Raw genomic sequence first — 20914 nt, 5'->3', positions numbered from 1 at the left:
ATGTAGACTATTGAACTTCAGAGCAGTCTTCACTAAAACTAGTCGGACGCCATGCTGGATTGACTCGAACGTAGCTCTTCTCTCTGATCCATCCTTGATGTATCCTTGTCTTCCTTCTCGGAGAGCCTGAGTAATAACAAAATGCAAGACTTAGGTAGCTTGAAATTACCATCAATGTTTAATTGAAATTCACAAAGTAGCACATGCACCTCTTGTTGTATCTTTTTGGCGTGGCTACGAGTGATTGGTCCAGTAGGGACTTGGAGTGGTGTATTAGCCGGTGAGGTGGTCGGAGAGGTCACCAAGGTGGTCGGAGAGCTCGTCGAGGTGGTCGGAGAGCTTGGTGAAGTGGTCAGAGAGGTCACCGAGGTGGTCGAAGAGATCGCCGAGGTGGTCGGAGAGATCGCCGAGGTGGTCAGAAAGATCACCGAGGTCCCCGACGCTGGCATGGTCACATCATCCTCCCCCCTTGAAAAAGAGTCATCCTCAACTCTTCTAATCCAAAGAACGGAGATAGGTCGGCCACATTAAAACTGGAACTCACACCATAAGTACTAGGCAGATCAATTTCTTAAGCATTGTCGTTGATCTTGCGTAGCACTTTGAATGGACCATCAGCTTAGGTTTGTAACTTGCTTTTGTGTTGTTCAAGAAATCTGTCCTTGCATAGATGCACCCAAACCAAGTCTCCTGGTTCAAATAACACCTTCCTTCGACCTTTATTGGCGTGCTTCTCATACATCCTTGTTATCTTTTCAATGTTTGTCCGAGCTCGATCATGAAGGTTCTTGACAAACTCGGCTCGCTTGCTTGCATCGAAGTTTACACGTTCCTGCATAGGTAAAGGCAAAAGATCTATGGGAGCAGTGGGTTTGAACCCATATACAATTTCAAATGGACAAAATTTAGTGGTCAAGTGTACTGCCCTATTGTATGCAAACTCGACATGTGGCAAACTTTCTTCCCAAAGTTTCAAGTTCTTCTTGAGGATAGCTCGTAGTAGCATTGATAGAGTATGGTTCACAACTTTAGTTTGTCCATCCGTTTGTGGATGACACGTCATAGAGAACAGCAACCGTGTTCCAAGTTTCCCCCACAAAGTTTTCCAAAAGTAACTAAAAATTTTGGGGTCACGATCAGAAACAATGGTTCGTGGCACCCCATGTAGTCATATAATTTTTTTGAAAAATAATTCAGCGATATGTGAAGCATCATCGCTCTTGTGGCATGGGATAAAATGTGTCATTTTGCTAAAACGATCAACCACAACAAAGAAGGAATCCCTTCCCTGCTTGGTTCGAGGTAAACCATGAACAAAATCCATGGAGATATCTTCCCAAGGCACACTAGGGATAGGTAGAGGAGTGTATAATCCATGAGGATTCACACAAGACTTAGCTTTGTGGCATGATTCGCAGCAAAGAACATGTCTCTCCACATCTCTTCTCATCTTTGGCCAAAAGAAGTGGTTAGTAAGGACTTGTTCTGTCTTCTTGGCGCCAAAATGGCCCATGAGTCCTCCTGCATGGCTTCCTGCACAAGTAAAATTTGAATAGAGCAATCTAGAATACATAGTTTGTTAGCTCGAAACAAAAACCCATCATGAACATGAAAGTTTTTCCATCCTTTGCCATCTCGACACTTGGAATATGGTTCAGCAAAATATGAATCAGTTGTATATAAACCTTTTATGCTTTCTAATCTAAGAATCTTAGTGTCAAGTTGGGTTAGCAAAGTGTGACGTCGAGACAACGCATCTGCTACAACATTCTCTTTTCCTTTCTTGTACTTGACAATATAGGGAAATGATTCAATGAATTCACACCATTTTGCATGTCTTCTATTCAGTTTTAGTTGTCCTTTAAGGTGTTTCAATGATTCATGATCTGAATGTATCACAAATTCTTTAGGAAAAAGGTAATGTTGCCAAGTTTCCAGACTCTGAACAAGAGCATATAATTCTTTATCATAAACTGAATAATTTAGAGTTGGACCACTTAGCTTTTCACTGAAGTATGCAATTGGCCTTCATCCTTGCATGAGCACACCTCCAATCCCAACTCCACTTGCATCACATTCTATTTCAAATGACTTACCAAAATCTGGGAGTGCAAGGACTGGTGTTATTGTTAACTTCATCTTCAATTCTTCAAATGCCTTCTATTGTGCTTCTCCCCACTTGAAGAGCACTTCTTTCTTTGTCAGCTCATTGATTGGTGCAGCAATAGTGCTAAAATCCTTCACGAACCATCGATAGAAACTAGCAAGTCAAAGGAAGCTTCTTACTTGGCTCACGTTCTGTGGAGGCATCCAGTCCCGGACAGCCTTGATCTTTTCTTCATCTACCTCCACTCCTTGTCCTGTAACAACAAATCCAAGAAAGACTACCTTGTCGGTGCAAAAGGTGCACTTTTCAAGGTTAGCATACAATTTCTATTCACGTAGGACAGCAAGCACACATTGGATATGTTCAACATGTTCATCAAGAGACTTGCTGTAAATTAAGATGTCATAAAGTAAATAATAAAAAATTTGCCAATAAAAGCTCTAAGCACATGATTCATCAATCTCATAAATGTACTTGGTGCATTAGTTAACCCGAAAGACATTACCAACCATTCATACAACCCAAATTTTGTTTTAAAGGCTGTTTTCCATTCATCTCCTTCTCTCATGTGAATCTGGTGGTATCCACTTCTTAAATCAATTTTAGTGAATATGATAGCACCACTAAGTTCATCAAGCATATCATCTAACCGAGGGATGGGGTGTCTATACCTTATGGTAATGTTATTTATTGCTCGGCAATCCACACACATCCGCCAAGACCCATCTTTCTTAGGCACTAAAAGGACAGGAACAGCACAAGGTGACAGACTTTCTTGTACGTACCCTTTTCTCATCAATTCTTCCACTTGTCGCTGAATCTCCTTGGTTTCTTCTGGTTTGGCGCGGTAGGCAGCATGGTTTGGGAGTGAAGCACCGGTCACAAGATCAATTTGATGTTCGATTCCTCTCTTAGGTGGTAGTCCTAGTGGCACTTCATTTGGAAAGACATCCTCATATTCCTGTAACACATCAAAGATAACACTTGGCAAAGTAGAGGGTAAGTCATTAGTGACAAGAAAACTGTCCTTGTACAGGAGTACATAGAACACAGCATTGGGTTCACTCAATTCTTTTAAATCCCCTTTCCTGGCCATCATAACTAAACCCTCTTTTTCCGGTGCCTTGGTTCTTTGAGGCTGTGGGGTTTTATTTGGCTTTGGAATCTCTCCCTCACTATTTTTGTGGGTCACTCGTAGGTGGTTCTCGCTCTCTCGCTGTTTTCTTTTAGATCATCTCTCACAATCTCCTCCGGTGACAAGGGAAGCAAAGTGATGCGCTCTCCTTTGTACATGAGAACAATCTTGTTGGCGCGACCGCAAATCTGAGCATCTCGGTCATAAAAAAGGTCTTCCTAATAGCAATTGGCATGCTTCCATTGCAACCACATCACACCACATGATCATTGTACCGCCCAATGGAGAAGGGAACGGTCATAATATTTGTTACACGCAGCGCACCACAATCATTTAACCATTGCATCTTGTATGGAGAAGGGTGGCGCCGCTGTTTCAGTCCCATTCTTTCAACTAATTCTTGACTTGCAATATTATTGCAGCTGCCATTATCAACAATGATTTGACACAACTTGTCCTTGATCATGCCCTAGGTGTGAAAAAGATTGTGCCGCTGATTATTCTCTTCTTGGACAGCAGTAACACTAAGCACTCGGCGAGAAATGAAGCAATTGTTGTCTCCATCATCAGGTTGAATTTCATCACCTTTATCTTGCATAATTTCTTCATCATATATTGGAGCTTCTTCCTCAGGTCCACTTTCATATTCCCATTCACCTTGCTCATTTAAAATCATGGTCCTTCGACTAGGACATTGAGCAGCAATATGTCCTCGACCTTGGCACTTGTGACAAATAATGCCTCAGGTATGGGAAGAAGAAGCAGCAGCTGATGCAACAGAAGGGGTTGCTGTGCTTGCAGCAGGACGTCACTGTTCTTGCTGAACTGCAGGTGAAGAAGCAGTAGAAACCGTGGTCTTTGCAGTACCAATGGATGGAGAAGGCCTAGTAGCAACTCCTTGTGATCTTCCCCCACCAATAAAGGTACCGGACTGCTGCCGACGCCATGGGGCTGAAATTGATTGGCTCCCATAAGACCTTCTTTGTCCCTCTTGCTGAATTTTTCTCTCAGTGTGCATAGCTTGATCAACAAGGTCTTGCAAATTATGATATGGAAACATCTCAACAAAACCTGAAATTTCTTCATTGAGACCATTCAAAAATCTTGCCATTTTTTATTCTTCATCTTCTCTAATTCCAGATCTCACCAAGAGTAACTCCATCTCCTTGAAGTAGTCATCAACAAATTTTGATCCTTGTCTCAATGTTTGTAACCTATTGTGGAGGTCACGCTGATAGCTTGATGGCACAAAGCGTCTTCTCATCACTCTCTTCATCTCAGCCCATGTGTTGATATGATCACGTCCCAACACACGTTGATTTTCTTGAACTTGGTTCCACCATGTGAGAGCGTAACATGAAAACTCAACAGAAGCAAGGTTGACACACCTCTGATTAGAAAGATTATGCACTCTAAAAATCTGATCACATTGCTCCTCCCATTCAAGATAAGCATCGGCATTTTCTTTCCCTAAAAATTTTAGAACACTCAACTTTACACGAGCAATGCTATCCGAATCATCTCTATTGCGATGACCACGATGATTTTCCCCATCAGGACCAGCACCACGACGATGTTCATGTGGTTGTCCAAAACACCCATGGTGACCAAAAGGATTTTCATTATCATCAAATCCTGCCTCATACTCATCATGAACCTCATCTTCATCTTCAAATCGTACACAATGTCCATGTGCACGACGGCCTCCACACTGATTATCAAAACTAGCACAGCGACCACCACCATGTCCTCCATGGCCATTGCCAAAGCGATCAAATCCATGGCCAAAACTAGAATTCTCATCACCAGACACCTCTCGGTGATTTTCTTCATGACGACAATGTGGTCCTCGGCCTCCCTCCGTGGGAAGACGAGCATCAAGCATCCTCTCCATCGCCTCCACCAGCGAGTTTGCCATGTGGCGCACCTCAGCCCGTGTGATAGGGGGCTCCCCATCTCCATGGTTTCCACCATGAATACTCGAATTGGATCCTGCCATGTTAGATTAGGTTGCAAGAAAAAGTGGAATAGGTTAATTTGTGAAAACACTCGATCTCACCTTTTACTTACCCAAGTTCTTTCCTGATCTCAAGGACCATGACAGTGCTGGTGTGGCAGCTTCAACGGAGGTGGTAGAGAGGTCGTAAGGATTACGAATCGAATGTCCCGGTTTAGGTTTTTGGTGGAGCTATAGGTGGCTATCAAGGAGGGCTACGGTACTGCCAACTGAGTGGTTTGATGTGCTCAAAGATACAATGTTGCTGCTAACAAGATCAGCACCAACTCAAATATGTAAACTAAAATTTTCAGCAATACACTGCAACACAGATCCTTCAAATTCTTTTCTCTTCTTCCTTTTTTATCTATTATTTTTTTTAATAACACTGACAGCGGTGACGAACGACACAACTCAATTTTATATAAACGGTGGTGACTAGCAACTCGATGAACACAAAACACAACATAACAGTACCGCAAAATGGTTATAGGTGTTTTTTTTGTGTGGCTTTGGACTATAGGATATGAATAAACACAAATATATGAAGTAGATTTAACAAGGATAACGATGTGGATGATGGCAAGAGCTACCGTGTCAATCCGAAGCTCTGATACCAGATGATAGGTACTGAACTATTTCAGTACGGGAGTTGGCCCGATCTTCACGATAGTAGGTCATGATCAAGATAACTTGCAACAAGGTAGCGTGGATAAAAGGATAACTTGTTGAAGAACAGCAGAGTAACTAGCTTTATACCTGACTAAGGTTGGATGCGACCAAGCGACGGGGAGAGAGACACCAAAACCACAAAGACTTCAACTCGATATCTAAACGATCGTAGAACCACAACCGGAGCTAATCCACACAAGGCAGGGCAGCCGTACTGGAACCCGTAGAGCATGAACTAGTGGATTCCAGAGGAATCTCTTCACAAGTCTAGGAAGAACAAGGGTTTGAGTAAGCACTCGGTAGCTTGGCTGCAATATCACTGGCATTATCAAATCATCAAAAGTACTTTTCTAGTAGCCTCGAGGTGGTATTTATACTACGAGAAGTCTCTTAAGATAGATGTGAACTAAAGAAACCACGTTGGGGAGGTGGAAGGTCAACTGGCTAGAGCTTTTATGAGGTGGCCTTCAGTTCCCGCGTGTCTTCTGGGCTTCTGTGCAGTCTTCATTATTTTGGTCATAACTCCTTCAGTTTTGCACGGGATCTTTAGCTTCATGCAGACTGTTGAGCTTCAGAGCAGTCTTCACTAAAACTGGTTGGACGCCACGCTGGATTGACTCGAATGTAGCTCTTCTCTCTGATCTATCCTTGATGTATCCTTATCTTCCTTCTCGGAGAGCCTGAGTAATAACAACATGCACGACTTAGGTAGCTCGAAATTACCATCAATGTTTTAATTGAAATTCACAAAGTAGCGCGTGCACCTCTTGTTGTATCTTTTTGGCGCGGCTACGAGTGATTGGTCTAGTAGGGACTTGGAGTGGTGTATCAGCCGGTGAGGTGGTCGGAGAGGTCACCGAGGTGGTCGGAGAGGTCGGTGAAGTGGTCGGAGAGGTTGCCGAGGTGGTCGAAGAGATCGCCGAGGTGGTCGGAGAGATCACCGAGGTGGTTGGAAAGATCGCCGAGGTCCCTGACACTGGTGTGGTCACATCGAATACTGACCGAATGTTGGTTCTGGTTTGACCGAACGCTGGCATAGAGTCTGATCAGTTCATTTGACCAAGGCGAAAACGTTCGGTGCGACCGGACACAGAGAGGTGAAGTGACCGGACACTGAGAGCCAGCGTTCGGTCGACTCCAGTAAGGTTCCAGACAGGGAAAATCACAACTGAACGTGTCCGGTCAGTGCTGATCGAACGCTTCCTAGCGTCCGGTCACACTGTAAATACTGGAGTTCGGGGTGTACTGACCGGAGCATCCGGTCAACCCGCAGAGGCACATAACGGTTCGTTTTTTAGCCCATATTATAAATACTCCCTCCACTCATGTGTGGGGGTACTTTTGCTCATTCCAACAGCTGAGAAACACCTTAGAGAGTGCCAAGAAGAGCAAGGTCCTAGTGAGGTGATTGAGATTTGTGAATCCCAAAGAGAGCCCTCATTAGTAAGATCAAGAGTAGCAAAGTGTGCATCCACCCTTCTCCCTAGGTTTGTTGTGGTCAAGTGAGAGTTCATGCTTGTTACTCTTGGTGATCACCATCACCTAGATGGCTTGGTGGTGATTGGGAGCTTGGTGATCATCCGGAGAGCTTGTGGATGACCCAACTCAAGTTGTGAGCGGTTGTGGGTGATTCACCACGACGGAGTATCGAAGAATCAACCCGTAGAGAGCACTTGATCCTTGCGCGGATCAAGGGGGAGCTACACCCTTGCGTGGGTGCTCCAACGAGGACTAGTGGGGAGTGGCGACTCTCCGATACCTTAGCAAAACATCACCGCGTTTCCTCTCCTCTCTTTACTTTGAGCCTTTGCTTTGAGTAATTACTTTGAGCATTTACATTGAGCAATTCAATTCTTGTGTTTACATTCATAGAATTGCCATGCTAGAGTAGGATAGGAACTTAGGTTGCAAGACTTTTGTGCGGTAGAATAATTAGAAACACTTTCTAGGCACAAGGGGTTAATTAGGCTAACCATAGGATTTAATTATTGCAAAGAAATTTAGAATTAACCCAATTCAACCCCCTCTTGGGCATCTTGATCCTTTCATATGGCTCTGGTAGGAATTCAAGATTTGTCATACAAGGAACTCATCATGTAGAATTTTTATGTTTTTCAAAAGATAAATCTCCGAAACTCTAGTATCACTAGGAACAAGATAAACAGCAGCTCAGACCTTCTTCTATCATATCCGTCAATTACCTAGACTTAGATCAAGTATATGCTACCCACGAGTTTCTAGTTCAGAGTAAATCCTTATATTAAAACAGTCATATCCAAAACTCGAAAGAATTCAAGGCTGAAAACTAGGTACTTGAAAGGAATTACAACAAAGCAACTATTCATCATTTTCTATAGCAAGAGATTATCCTTAGAGTCCATTTTATTTATTCAGCTCTCAAAAATAGAAAACTAGACGTATACTTTTTTTATTTTGTTTTCAAAATTTAAGATCACACCTTATTATATATATAACTAGCTAAGATAAATTTTTATTTTGTTTTAGTTTGTTATACATTTTTTTTATTTTATTATATCTAGCATAAAGCAAACTAAAAAATACTAAAACTAAAAGAAAGAAATACTTAGCTAGATACACAGGAGATGCTCCTCCCCCAAGCTTGATGTTGTTGTGGTTGATTGTTGAATGTGTGTAGCGAGTACAGCAGTGGTTTAGGAAGATGTACTTTGAGTGGATGAAGACAGTCGGGTAAACTTGCTCTTGATCTTATGTGTCATCCTACAAAATACTCTAACAAGAACACCAAAACTCGTGGCACAAATTAGGATAAGGGGTTAGTGGTCAGCCATTCAAAGATTTGTTGTCCTTGTGGGTTTAGATAGATTTTATTTTGGTAGAATTTTAGCATGATGTGCATTTAATATTTGTTTACAATGTAGAAGAAAAAATATGCATGCTCAGTATTTTTATTTTTATACCACCATAGTGAATACTTCCATAGGTGTTTACACACCATAGATTTATTCACATTGGGCTTTAAGATTTTATATGCAGTAATGAAACTTTTTATTTTTCTTTTATTAGTGCAAGGCAAATACAGAAAAGTAAATATGCTAAAGTGAAAAATAATTTATGCAATGCTAGAAAGTAAATATGGATAACTACCGTTGTTACCTCACGGTGAGGGTTTGGATTTTTAAGTCCTCTAGATAGGACTTGATTGGATAGAAGTCCTTTATTCCTTGTGTGCATCATCTGGTCTCAGCGATGGAGACCTAGATGGCTGCACATCTTGTGATGGTGACTCTAATGATGATGCCACCTTTTCTTTCCACACCTACCTGGACTGTGGACTTGTTTTAGGCTGAGTAGGTTCATCTTTCATAGGCGCTTGAGGTTCTTCATCTTTCCATTTATTCCATCAGGGTTGGTTCCTTTGATGTTGGAATAATCGACGCCTCCTCCAGGAGCGGCTCTTCTTTGGTTATTCATAAGTAGTATAACTATTGAAATAACAGCGTATCTTTTCTCTAGGGAATTGGAAGTAGACATGTCTAGATCTGACGTAGATGATCACGTTGGTGGTGTTGAGGAATGGTCTTCCAAGGATGATGGGTGTCTCGTCTTCTTCTTCTCCCATGTCTAGGACCATGAAATCGGCAGGGGCATAGTGATCTTGTATTCTTACCATAACATCCCTCGCTATTTCCTTAGGGAATTGGATTGATTGGTCCGCCATCTGTAACTACATATATGTAGGGAACAAAGGTTCATTACCGAATAAATATTCATACGTTACTTTGGACATTATATTGATGCCCGATCCAATGTCGTAGAAAGGTCTTATGAAAGATTCTTTTTCCTATGGTACACTCAATTGTCGGTATGCTAGGATCATCCTTCTTAGCAAGGAATGGTGAAGTAAGGAGGTGGTCATACTCAGATCAGCGTGTCTTGATCATGTTGACCATTTCTTCTTGTGGCTGACTAGTCTTGTTCTTCCTCCTTAGGTTGTTCTTCTTCTTGGTCACTGTTGTCTCTTCGGGTAGGTATGCCTTTTGTGGATGACTAGGAGATTGCAAGATGTGGTTCTTGAAAGAGAACTTCTCATTTTTATCCTTGATTGTGAAATAGATCTTGGCACTATCTGCATAGATTATGGCTTTTGTGGTGCTCAAGAAAGGTTGGCCCAGGATGATGGGTGCCCTTTCATCTCCACCTGTTTCCAAAACCACAAAGTCTATGGGAACATTTGATTGTCCTATTCAGACAATGGCATCTTCAAGGACTCCCTTGGGGTAGCAGAGTGACTGATCTGCAAGCTGCAAACATATATTTGTGTACAATAAAGGATCTCCTAAAATTTTCACATAAATTACCTTAGGCATGATGTTGACACTAGCTCTGAAGTCACAGACAGCTTCCCGGAAGATATGAGGTCCAATGGCGATAGGGATGACAGGTCTCCCTAGATCTCCTTTCTTGTCGGGTAGGGTGTAATCTATCCACCTTCCCTCTAATGGTTGCATGTAGTAGAAAGCTACATTGTGAATATCAACAAGATTTGAAGTTTCTAAATCTTTCGGTTGCCCCAGAATCTTACCTTTATCAAACAGAGGAACAACAGCCACCAGCTGAGCTATTTGTGATTCTATCATTTTATTAAAGCTATGCTGGTTCTTAATGGCAGAAGCAAAGCTATCCGTTCTGTTACTTATATTTTCTAGAATTTTATCATTGGTAGCTACCTTCTTAGATAATCCTTCTATAATTCTAGATTAGCTAGCAATTAATTCTCTTAGGGGTGGTTGATTGAAGTTATTATAATTATTACCTTGAGGGTTATCTTGGTAGTTACCTTGGTAGTTCGGCCTCTGTTGTTGGTTCCATCCTTGATTCTGTTGAGGACGATAGTAGTTGTTGTTAACAAAGTTCACATCCTCTTGGTTTTTAGGACAGCTATTCCCTAAATGTCCAGTGTTGCCACATACTTCACATGTCATGTGTGAATGATGAATGTGCATGACTTCTTGCTTTTCCTTAGCTCGGTCTTCGAGCTTCTTCATCAGTAGGTCCATCTTGGCAGACATCATGTCTACCTCCTTGAGTTGATGCATACCTCCACCTCTCTTGCAGGTCTGAACACGTTCTTCATTCTAGCCTTGGTTGGACGCCATCTTCTCCACAAGAGTGGTCACAGCTAGAAGTGTAAGTGACAAGAATGCACCTCCAGCAGCAGCATCCATGGTCTCACGGGTACTGTTGGTTAACCCATGGTATAATGTCTGCATGAGTAGCCAATTCTCCATCCCATGATAAGGACATTCTGATATATATAGTCTTGAAAGCGTTCCCAAGCCTCAGGGACCGATTCATCATGTTGCTGCTGAAAACTTGAAATTCTCCCACGTAGAGCATTGATCTTGCCCGTAGGAAAGAACTTTGCTAGGAAGGCAGTGGAGCAGTTATCCTATGTAGTGTTTCTATCTTTGTTGAAGTAGAACCACTACTTCACCTTCCCCAAAAGTGAAAATAGGAAGAGGCAAAGTAGTATGGCATCCTTGGTTACTCCCTTGATGTTGAAAGTGTTGCAGATCTCTAGAAAGTGTTGGAGATGTGCACTCGCATCTTCATGTGCCTTTCCACAAAATTAGCTCGCTTGCACCATGTTGATGAGAGCCGGCTTGAGCTCAAATCTATTGTCTCCCACATTGACTGTGGGTCCAGTTTGGATGTTGGTAGTGGTTGGAGTAGAGAATTCGTGGAGAGTCCTATCAGCCATGGCTTTAAATTCTGGTGTTAAGCTTCGCCTTATATGGTTGTCTTCTAACTCTAAAGCTGAAACTTTTTTTAGTTTTGCCTTAGTCCTCTTAAGTAGTGCTTCTGGATTGTCAACATAGTTTGTCGAAAGGTCAAAACTGGTCATACATTACCCTGCATAAGATACATAAGTAGAAAAAACAATGGTAAGCCTGTTTAAGCAAAGGTCAATGGTTATTTCGATCACATCAATATGTATAAGTTTATCAATACTTTCTTTGCCTAGCTACCTTCCCCGGCAACGGCGCTAGAAATACTTGTTGGTATTTATTAACTTGTCACTTGTTTTAATAGCCACCTATTATAAACCTATATCTCCTAACATTACTTTACTAGGTTGTTATTCCTAGTGATGATGCTAGAGATACTTGTTGGTACTACCTAGCATTACTACTAGAATAATACTAAATAGTTCTTTATTAATTTATGTGACTAGGAGGAATATATAGATATAAATAAAAAGGAATCTGCAAGCGCATAGATAATTATACCATTGTAGCACTTCACCCAAGAGTATTTCAGTTATCGTTATTTATATTTTTACCACAGGGAATGTCTAGCATTGACATGTATTGATAACTTATACTATTGATGGAGAGGTAAACCACAACCAATATTCTACTCAAAACAGGGGTAAGTCATAGGATAAGATATATATATGTGATAAGTATTGATCAAAGATAATGATAAATCACTAAGAGTACTCCTTTCAATGGTATTAGCATGGTCAGGTAGAATATTAGAGGAATAATTCCTAAGTCATTCTTAATTATAAGTCAAAGCATACATTGATTAGTGCAATTACACCTAATAGTCATTGCTGAGATCATCTTCATATCTACACATAAGGGATATTACTAAGGGAGATTAAGAATAGAGCTTGTCCCCCTTTGTAACTAGATCCTATGTGCTACCTACATTGGGGAGTGGACTACAAAGGACTCAACGGGAGTGTCACGTTCATGATCTACCACACGACCCAGAATATAGGGTGTATCCGTAGGTAAACAACATATAAGCACCACACTTACACAATATTGACCACCCACCAATGGATCCTTAGGGTGAGCACTATACGAACATATGCATGAATATGATGATAATCCAACTATACTAGGTATATAATCAAAGTAGATGATGAACATTATAACGAAGAACATGAATGAGATGAATACTAATATTGTCATAACAATTGTAGCAAGCATATAAAAATAATAGAGATACAAAAGAGAGGGGGGTACAAAGATTATACCAAACCACACTCTTAACATGATCGAGAATCCAAGCGAAGCCTGCTTGCCTCCCTCTAGACCTAGCCTAACTAGCTATGCCCTAGAATCTGGTGGAGCTCTGAGCATGATTAGGGTTTCTATCTTCTCAAATGACTTGATGCCTCTAGGGGGCAGGGGCTGATATATATAGTCTAGAACATCCAACATGAGCCCTTGGATCAAACCAACTTAAGGAATAGCGTAGATGCAACCTAGGAGGCGGTGGAGAACTAACATTGCAACGTGGAGGCTGATAGGTGGGCCCAAGGGCTGGGCGGACTGCAGGTGGGGCTGGGTAGCCCCACCTGGCAACCCCTTAGGCTCTGCCTTGGTGTGGAGTCCTCTTGAGTCTTCTAGAGTCTTCTGGTGTCACTCTGACATCTAGGTCCACCTTGATGGTTATCTGAATAAGCCCTACAGAAATCACATATTCACCAAAACTCATGAAATTTGTTAGTTTAAACCTCTAGACCTTTGTTGGTGATCTCAATTGTGCCATTATATATGTTTTATTGAAGGTTTATAATGGTTGTTAACTACCGTCAACAAACCACCACTACACTTCTATTTCCACCCTATGGTTGGGACTTGCTGAGTACGTATGTACTCACCCATTGTTGACTCGTAGACCTCGGCACAAAAGAAGACTATGACTTCGAAGATGAAGCATACCTTGAGGATTAGGTTTCCCGTAAGGAGATACAATCATAGGAATGTGACATCGAGGCTATGGTTTCGTCCATGCTCAAGTTGCCTGTGGAATAGGATGTCGTTTCATTGTATTATAATCCCGCTTTAGAGACCACCAATAATGTCGTTTCACAGTCATAGCCTTCCACTAGCTATGTAGCCTATGACTAAGCCCCTTGGGCCACTGTTGTAGACCTTATTTTAGATATCAATAAATCTCGAAACCTTTTATTATATATTTATGTACCATCCCTGTGATTAGTGCGTATTGGTGCATGATCCTGGTGCAAATATGGATGCACTGTGGACTCTCAAATTGAGGGGCTGACAGAGCGGTATTAGAGCCGAGCTTGATCATAGGACAAAGCCCTAGGATTGGAACACACTAGATAGTTTTATAGCAATAGGAATAACCACAAACCTAATAGTAGTAAATGCAACAAACCATTCTCATTGTCATTTTGTATTTTGTTGCAAAATTTTATAACCCTTGTGGTAAATTTTACAGCAATGGATGACATATGGGAATGTTCGGATTGTTTGACCGTTGGAGGATTCCCACCGCTCCTTTAGGAGACACTTCAGTGCTTGGGGTACACCGAGCCTCCCATGTACTACTATTGCGAGTGCGATGTGTAAGGTGTACTTCAGTGCGAGATGCACCTGCATATTACCGAGCATCCAACCAACACTGAGTTCAGGGTCAGATGCATCCTAGCAATTGGAAGAGAATTGAGTGACACATGTTAGATTGCAGCACGACGGGCTCTCATGAACATTTGTTAGGAAAATGAAGCAGAAATCAACAACACCCATGCAAAGTTTTTCCCAGTGATGGATCATACTTCTCTGGTTTGGCGCAAGAAGATTAAGGCATTGGAAAAGGCGAAGCCACAAATGCCAAAGTACACACTCATGACTACAGCCAAGTACCTACATGCCCTCGACACCCTCTACGAGAACCAAGAAATAGAGTCGAAGGTCAAGAACACCAAGCTCAAAGAAGCAAAAGCTGAGGTGCAAGCATTAAGGAAGGAGCTACTCATGCTAAACTCATAGCTGTCAACCATGAGAGAAGAAAAGGAACAATACAAGCAAGAGCTACAGAAAGCCCTCGAGCGCTCGAAGACAAGGAAAAGAAGAAGGAGAGCCTACTGAGGAATCAACTATCACAACAGCAAGAAAACCGCTAGGGATGCAAACACAATTGGACCCACCCAAATTCTTAGGAATGGATGCTAAGGGACATGCATGTGGACCTTATGGGACCTTAGCATTATAACACCTTGGGTGTTAGCCTTACATAACTTGACTTGCATAACATGAGCATGAGCATCAAGCATTCATAAATCATCATTTACAATTGAAACATTTGATCGAAACACATGAAACATTGCTTGTTATCTCGTGTTTCTTAGAACATATGCATATGATCTTGTACAAATGAATGCAAGTGGGTAGTGCTAGTCACTAAAACACCTTAGCTACACTTAGGTTAACAAAAGGAACCTTGTTCATGAAGGCCACATTTCATGATCCAGCACTTAAGTGATATTTCATGTGTTGACCTGAATAGCTATATGAGTGACTACTACATGAAATGCTTAAATGGCCTTGCAAATTGTTTTAACATGCTTAGGATATCATTAGGAACAACTTTGGTATTTAGTGCTAGGGCTAGTTTGGTCATTTAGCCATGGTTTGAATGTGTATCATGATTTCAAAGTGACATGTTTGACTAAAGTTGAACTAGGTGTTAGGGACCTTGCATGGAGGAGTTCACTAAAGCAAAGTTGTAGTGTTTGACATAAGGAACAACTTTTATTTTTGGGTCATGGACTGATTTAGCTCCTAACATGTGTGAATTTGGATCACAAAAATCAGAAAAATCAACAATTCAACACTTAAGAAGATTTTGCTAAGTCCTGATTCACTAACAGTCTGACAGCATGACTTTGGAATGAAATAACTTGAGTTTGGTTTAGTGTTGGAGCATGATCCTTTAATAACATTTGGAGACAGTACTTAGGGCTACAATTTTCGTTCACAAATCATTCACTGAGTCACCCTGTGTCGACGGCAAATTCAACTCGAAATCTCGTCGTCAGGCTCAGCTTCGCGTTGTCTGACGAACTGAATCGCCCAGCTCGATGGCCGACCGGCTTCAGACATCGCGTGCCGCGTGGAGGCCACGACGGCCGCGCGTCACCGGTGCCTCGCCGCGTGTGGCTCGGCTAGGCCAGAGCACGGCTTTAGCACCCCCGCACTCGCCCGCTCCCTCCCGTGCTCCCCATTTCATTTTTCCTCGGCCTTCCTCCTCGTCGCAGCGCCAGCAGCAGCTGCCGAGCGCCCGCAGCTCCGCCGTTGCCATAGCCGCGCCCAGCTCGCGCCTAGCCATCCATTCCTCACCGCAGCAGCACTACTAGCTCCCCAGCGACCCACTGCTTCTCCCCGTGACCACTGATAGCGCTTGGTAAGCCATCACCGCGCGTTTAAGCTCGCCGGAATTCCGCTGTGACCTCTGTCTCCGTGGCCACGTCTCCACCGTCCATCCCAGGCCGCGTTAGGGCACTAGGTAGCTCCGCCGTAGCTCGGTGATGCTCGGCGCAGCGTCTGTTCGAGCCACCGTAGCCCACACCGGCGTTTCACCGTCGACCCGCACCTCCACCCCGCCATGGCCGCCGCCGTAGCCGCTAGCTCCGACGAGAAGGCCACCCACGTAGCTCAATCGATGCGCGAAGTCGAGTAGATCATCGTGTGATGATGTCACCGCCGGCGAGTTCGCCGTCGGCGAGCTCTGGCCGCGCCCGCAGCATACAGCGCCGCCACTCTGCTTCGGTGTCGATGACATGTGGGGTCCCCTGACCAGCGGGTCCCACCTGTCAGCGACAGCAGTAGTGAAGGCTAACTCATTTTGAATCCAGTTTTTGATTTGTTTTGGGAAATTTGTATCTTCAGTTTGGTAGCTCCAAAAATTGTGAAATAAATATGATTGTGTTGCTTAGGAAGTGTAGTATTTAGTAAAAATATGTTCTTGGCTTCAATAGTAGAAATTTCTGGAGATTTAAATAAGGATTTGAAATGTGCTTTTGAATGCATTCAAATTTGTTTATTTTATATCTAGAGTTCCTGTGCTCCAAAAATTATGAAATTTTTGTGGTAGGCTATTCTTGTCATACATGAGCTTGGGTAAAAATTTGAGGACCAGTGCATGTGTAGATCTATAGTTATAGATTTTTCTTTTATAAATAGTTAATCCTTGCATGAATTTTTTATAAATTAATTATGAGTCCAAAATTCATGAAATTTGTTGGAGGTGATACTAGTACCATATGGATGTTAGGAAAAATAATAAATCTGTTGCTTGACACTTTTCAATAGGATTTTCCATTTATGCTATTTCAAGCCTTGCTTCCTTATCATTTTTGTATAGAAGGTTCTACTTAGTAAAATGACATGAAATTTTTATAGTAGTCCTTTGAGAGCATTAGTAAGACTCTGGAAATTTTTGAGAATTTATTAAGCACATTTGATATATAATTATTATTTAACCTAGATATCTAAATAAAATAATAAAGGCAATTTAATAAATAGTTTGGGCTTCACCATTATATCATCTTAACTGTATTTGGTATGCTTACACTGTTGGTAGGTTCTAGTTTGTCAAATTTTGAATGATTACATAAAGTAGAAGTATTCTTACTTTATATTGCATGTTAAATCATTTCCGGACTGATTCTAGAGTGTGAGGAGTTACATGTTGAAACTGATGTAGACTGTAAAAATGGTTAATAACAAAGTTGTAGAGAATTTGATAAGCTTTCCAGAAAGTCCAGGATCACTGCTTTTGGATTTGTAGAACTCCTGTTATGAGTGAAACAAGTAGCTACTGTTTGTGGCATAGTCGATGCATTGTAGAAGTATTTAAGTAATAATTGAGAAGAGATATGCACCTACTCAAACAATGTGATGCACTTGTTAACATATATGCATTCGTAATACTTATACCATACTCATGCATCTAGGATCGGAGGAAGAGATCACGTTACTGGAATTCGAAGAAGCAGAGGAAGGGAACCCGCAGGAGGATCCGCAAGCCGCAGCTCCCGAAGGCGTGGAGCAGAACCCTGAAGAGCTTCCGGAGTGCCCTGACCATCGCCCTACTTCCTTTCTGCGAGGCAAGCCCCGGAGCATTATAAGTCTCCCAGTAATTTACAAATGTTTACTTACATATTTATGATTGATGCATTAGGTTATAAGAGTTGAATGAAACCACTTGATGCATGTACATTCCTTGTCCATATATTACACCTTTAACTGGTATAGGTCTAGGATCGAAAATATATGCTTAGCCATGCTTAGACCGGTAGAAGTCGGGTGATGTCCTGTCACCTGCGAGATATAGGTGGATACCGGAGCACGGTTGGCTATATCTGCTATCGTGGAACAGAACCATGAGGTAAAAGTAAATTGAGACCAGACGGGAAGTCGATAAGGAAGTAACAAGGCATGGAGGTCTTGGGTGTGGACTTATCCCCGTCTGTGTCGATTAAGGACCGTACCATTGTTGGCGCTTCTGACAAGATTGAACGCATGCCTCTCACTTAGCTGGCCGGATAACTCGTTCCGACCGCGAAGCCAAGTAATTCAACTCAGGCCGGGAATCGTTCTGTTGTGCGCTCCTTCCGGGGAACGATCAGACTGAGCCCAAGGGCAGGTTTGGCCTGAGCATCCTAGCATCTGGTGTTCCAGATTGTGCGGCGTGGTACGGATCCACGAAATGTGTACCTGAGTTGTATCAAAGGTGACCTAAGGCTATCGTGGCTGGTAGACCTGGGTTTGTGTTAGGAATAAATTCCCAGCTGGTTGAAATCGATTCGAATCGCCGTCTCTCCCGGATAGTGAGAAACTTGGCTAGTCCCAACATCGTAGCAACTATGTTGTGAAACATGATGGTTCGGATGAATATAGAATTACAATACCTGCTATGGTTACTATTGTATGCTTCTAAATGATATACCACATATTTGGCACAGGATAGTTGCTAATCTAGAAATGGATAGTTATAATTAACTTGATAAAGGAATCATAATTGTACATCGGGTAATTGCCTTTTACGCAAAATGTTGTCAAGTTACGTCCACTTATACAGCCTTGCATGATCCTTGGAGTCATTTTATTTCTGGTTCATGACGGGTAAGTCTAGCTGAGTACCTTCTCGTACTCAGGGTTTATTTTCCCATTGTTGCAGATGGCACTGTGTATCATGGTTATTGCAAGAGTTGCTTCTATCCCACTGTGGATGAGGAGTAAGCCTTGGGCAGGCTTCCTTAGTAATTCCTATCTTTGCTTTTGTGGACCGTGATCTGGTTTGGCACTGTATCAAACTATGTTGGAAACTTTATCTTCGAACTTATTTGCTTCCGCTTTATTTATCAAACTCGGTTTGTAATAACTTTTTATTCATACTCTGATGATGAAAAGTATCTGTGAACTTTATGTAATATGTGGCATGTATGTTGAATCCTGTACGATCTTGGTTGTTGTAAATCATTTATCGAGACCCGTCGTGGTACTCGACGGACTATCGGGTTTATATGGGTTCAAGTATAACAGTGTGACCGCTTGCGGATTGCCATTGTACTTGAATTCTTATAAATTGGTCGGTTCTGCGACAAGCATGATGCAGTTCTTGTAAAATAAATAATGAGAACTGTAGTAGCAAGTAGTAGTGTCTAGTGCCCTAGTAGTAGTAGTAAGCCTAGAGTCGCTTCAATGTCATTAGAAGTATGAGTAGACGCGTAGTAATCACTTTAGCAGCTGCTCTATGATGCATCCTTGTATTATATATGTATGACTATTCATGTGATATATGCATTGTGTGTTTGTTTGTGCACGTGTCTTTGCTTGCTTGTTATTTTATTTTATTTTTCGCACCCAAATCCTAGAGGATGTCTTCTCATCTTTGTCGTTCCATGGCAACAGATGGAACGAAGATCCGATAGGATACAGGATCGCTGTGAAAGGGCCACCAAAAGATAGGTTCATGAGGAAGAAGAGCCAGTTGCACCTAGACCTAGAGGCAGGCAGAATAGGGGAAATTGTAATGGTAGGCATGGGCTTGAACAACCGCAAGAGGATAACATCCAAAATATAGAAGATGTACCTGAAGAAGATGAAGAAGAAGTTGAGCAAAACTTTGGAAATGAACCCGTACAAGGGGAGGAACCCCCACCACCTCCACCAACATTAGCAGAAGTGACAGACCGATAGACCCGGTTATTAGAAAATCTTGCAAGATGGTAGGATAATGGTAATGGATAAGGGAAAATGGCCACATTCATGAGACTTCACCCACCGACATTTGGTAGTGCAAAAGATGACCCATTGTCAGCTGACGATTGGTTGCGTACTATCATCAAGAAATTGAATGCAGTAAGAGCCACCGATGAAGAGAAAGTTATTCTAGCCACTCACCAACTGGTAGGAGCCACCGGTGAATGGTGGGAGAACTACCAAGATGTAGCTAATGAGCTAGAAGCTATCACTTGGCAAGAATTCATGGAGAAGTTCTATGAATATCACATTCCAGAAGGGATCATGGAGATAAAAGCAGAAGAGTTTCGTTCACTGAGACAAGGTCCAATGATGGTAAATCAGTACATTCGGAAGATTATGAAGTTAGCGTGGTACGCGCCAGAAGATGTTAACTCCGACAAGAAGAAGCAGAAGTGTTTTAGGAGAGGACTCAACGCATCCCTATGAGAGCAAATGGTCACTCACATCTACCTAGACTTCAACATGTTGATGAACCACACCATTCTATTGGAAGAAGAACATGTCAGAGGTGAAGGAGAATGGAAGCACAAATTTCTGATACAACATGCTCGCCAGCAAGAAAGAACACAATGAGTCTGCACCAATAACACCGCACCCACAAGGTACCAGTCGACTATGTAGTATAGGACACTTGGAACCAACACTTCACAAGCCACATCCAACTACAAGAACAACAACAACAACTGCAACAACAACAGCAACAATCAGCCCAAGAGTACCAATAATACTACAATGGAGACTTGTTTTGGATATGGACAACCAGGACACCGTGTAGCCCAATGCCCCCCATAAAATAGGAAACTCTACCCCTACTCAGTCAATAGCCGGCAATAAGATAGCCGCCTTAGGAACTGGACGCTCAGTGCCTCAGAACTCTGGACCGCCTAGAAGGAATGCCCTAAATTTTGGGCAAGGCCATGTGA

At 42.2% G+C, this 20914-nt stretch overlaps 1 protein-coding gene and 1 non-coding gene across 2 annotated transcripts; both read left to right on the top strand.

Moving 5' to 3' along the window:
- The first annotated feature begins 11178 nt into the window (after positions 1-11178).
- LOC136511730 (small nucleolar RNA R71) lies at positions 11179-11289 on the top strand. Its single transcript, XR_010772814.1, has one exon. It is a non-coding gene; the product is annotated as a small nucleolar RNA R71 (small nucleolar RNA).
- An 8693-nt stretch (positions 11290-19982) lies between these two features.
- On the top strand, positions 19983-20417 carry LOC136453964 (uncharacterized). The gene has a single exon (XM_066454515.1). The coding sequence runs from the start codon at positions 19983-19985 to the stop codon at positions 20415-20417; it is 435 nt and encodes a 144-aa protein (XP_066310612.1).
- The last annotated feature ends 497 nt before the right edge of the window (positions 20418-20914 follow it).

This window comes from Miscanthus floridulus, chromosome 1 (assembly GCF_019320115.1).
Source record: "Miscanthus floridulus cultivar M001 chromosome 1, ASM1932011v1, whole genome shotgun sequence".
Classification (NCBI taxonomy): Eukaryota; Viridiplantae; Streptophyta; class Magnoliopsida; order Poales; family Poaceae; genus Miscanthus; species Miscanthus floridulus.
The sequence above is the reverse complement of the archived record's forward strand: the minus strand, read 5'-3'. Positions and strand labels throughout refer to the sequence as shown.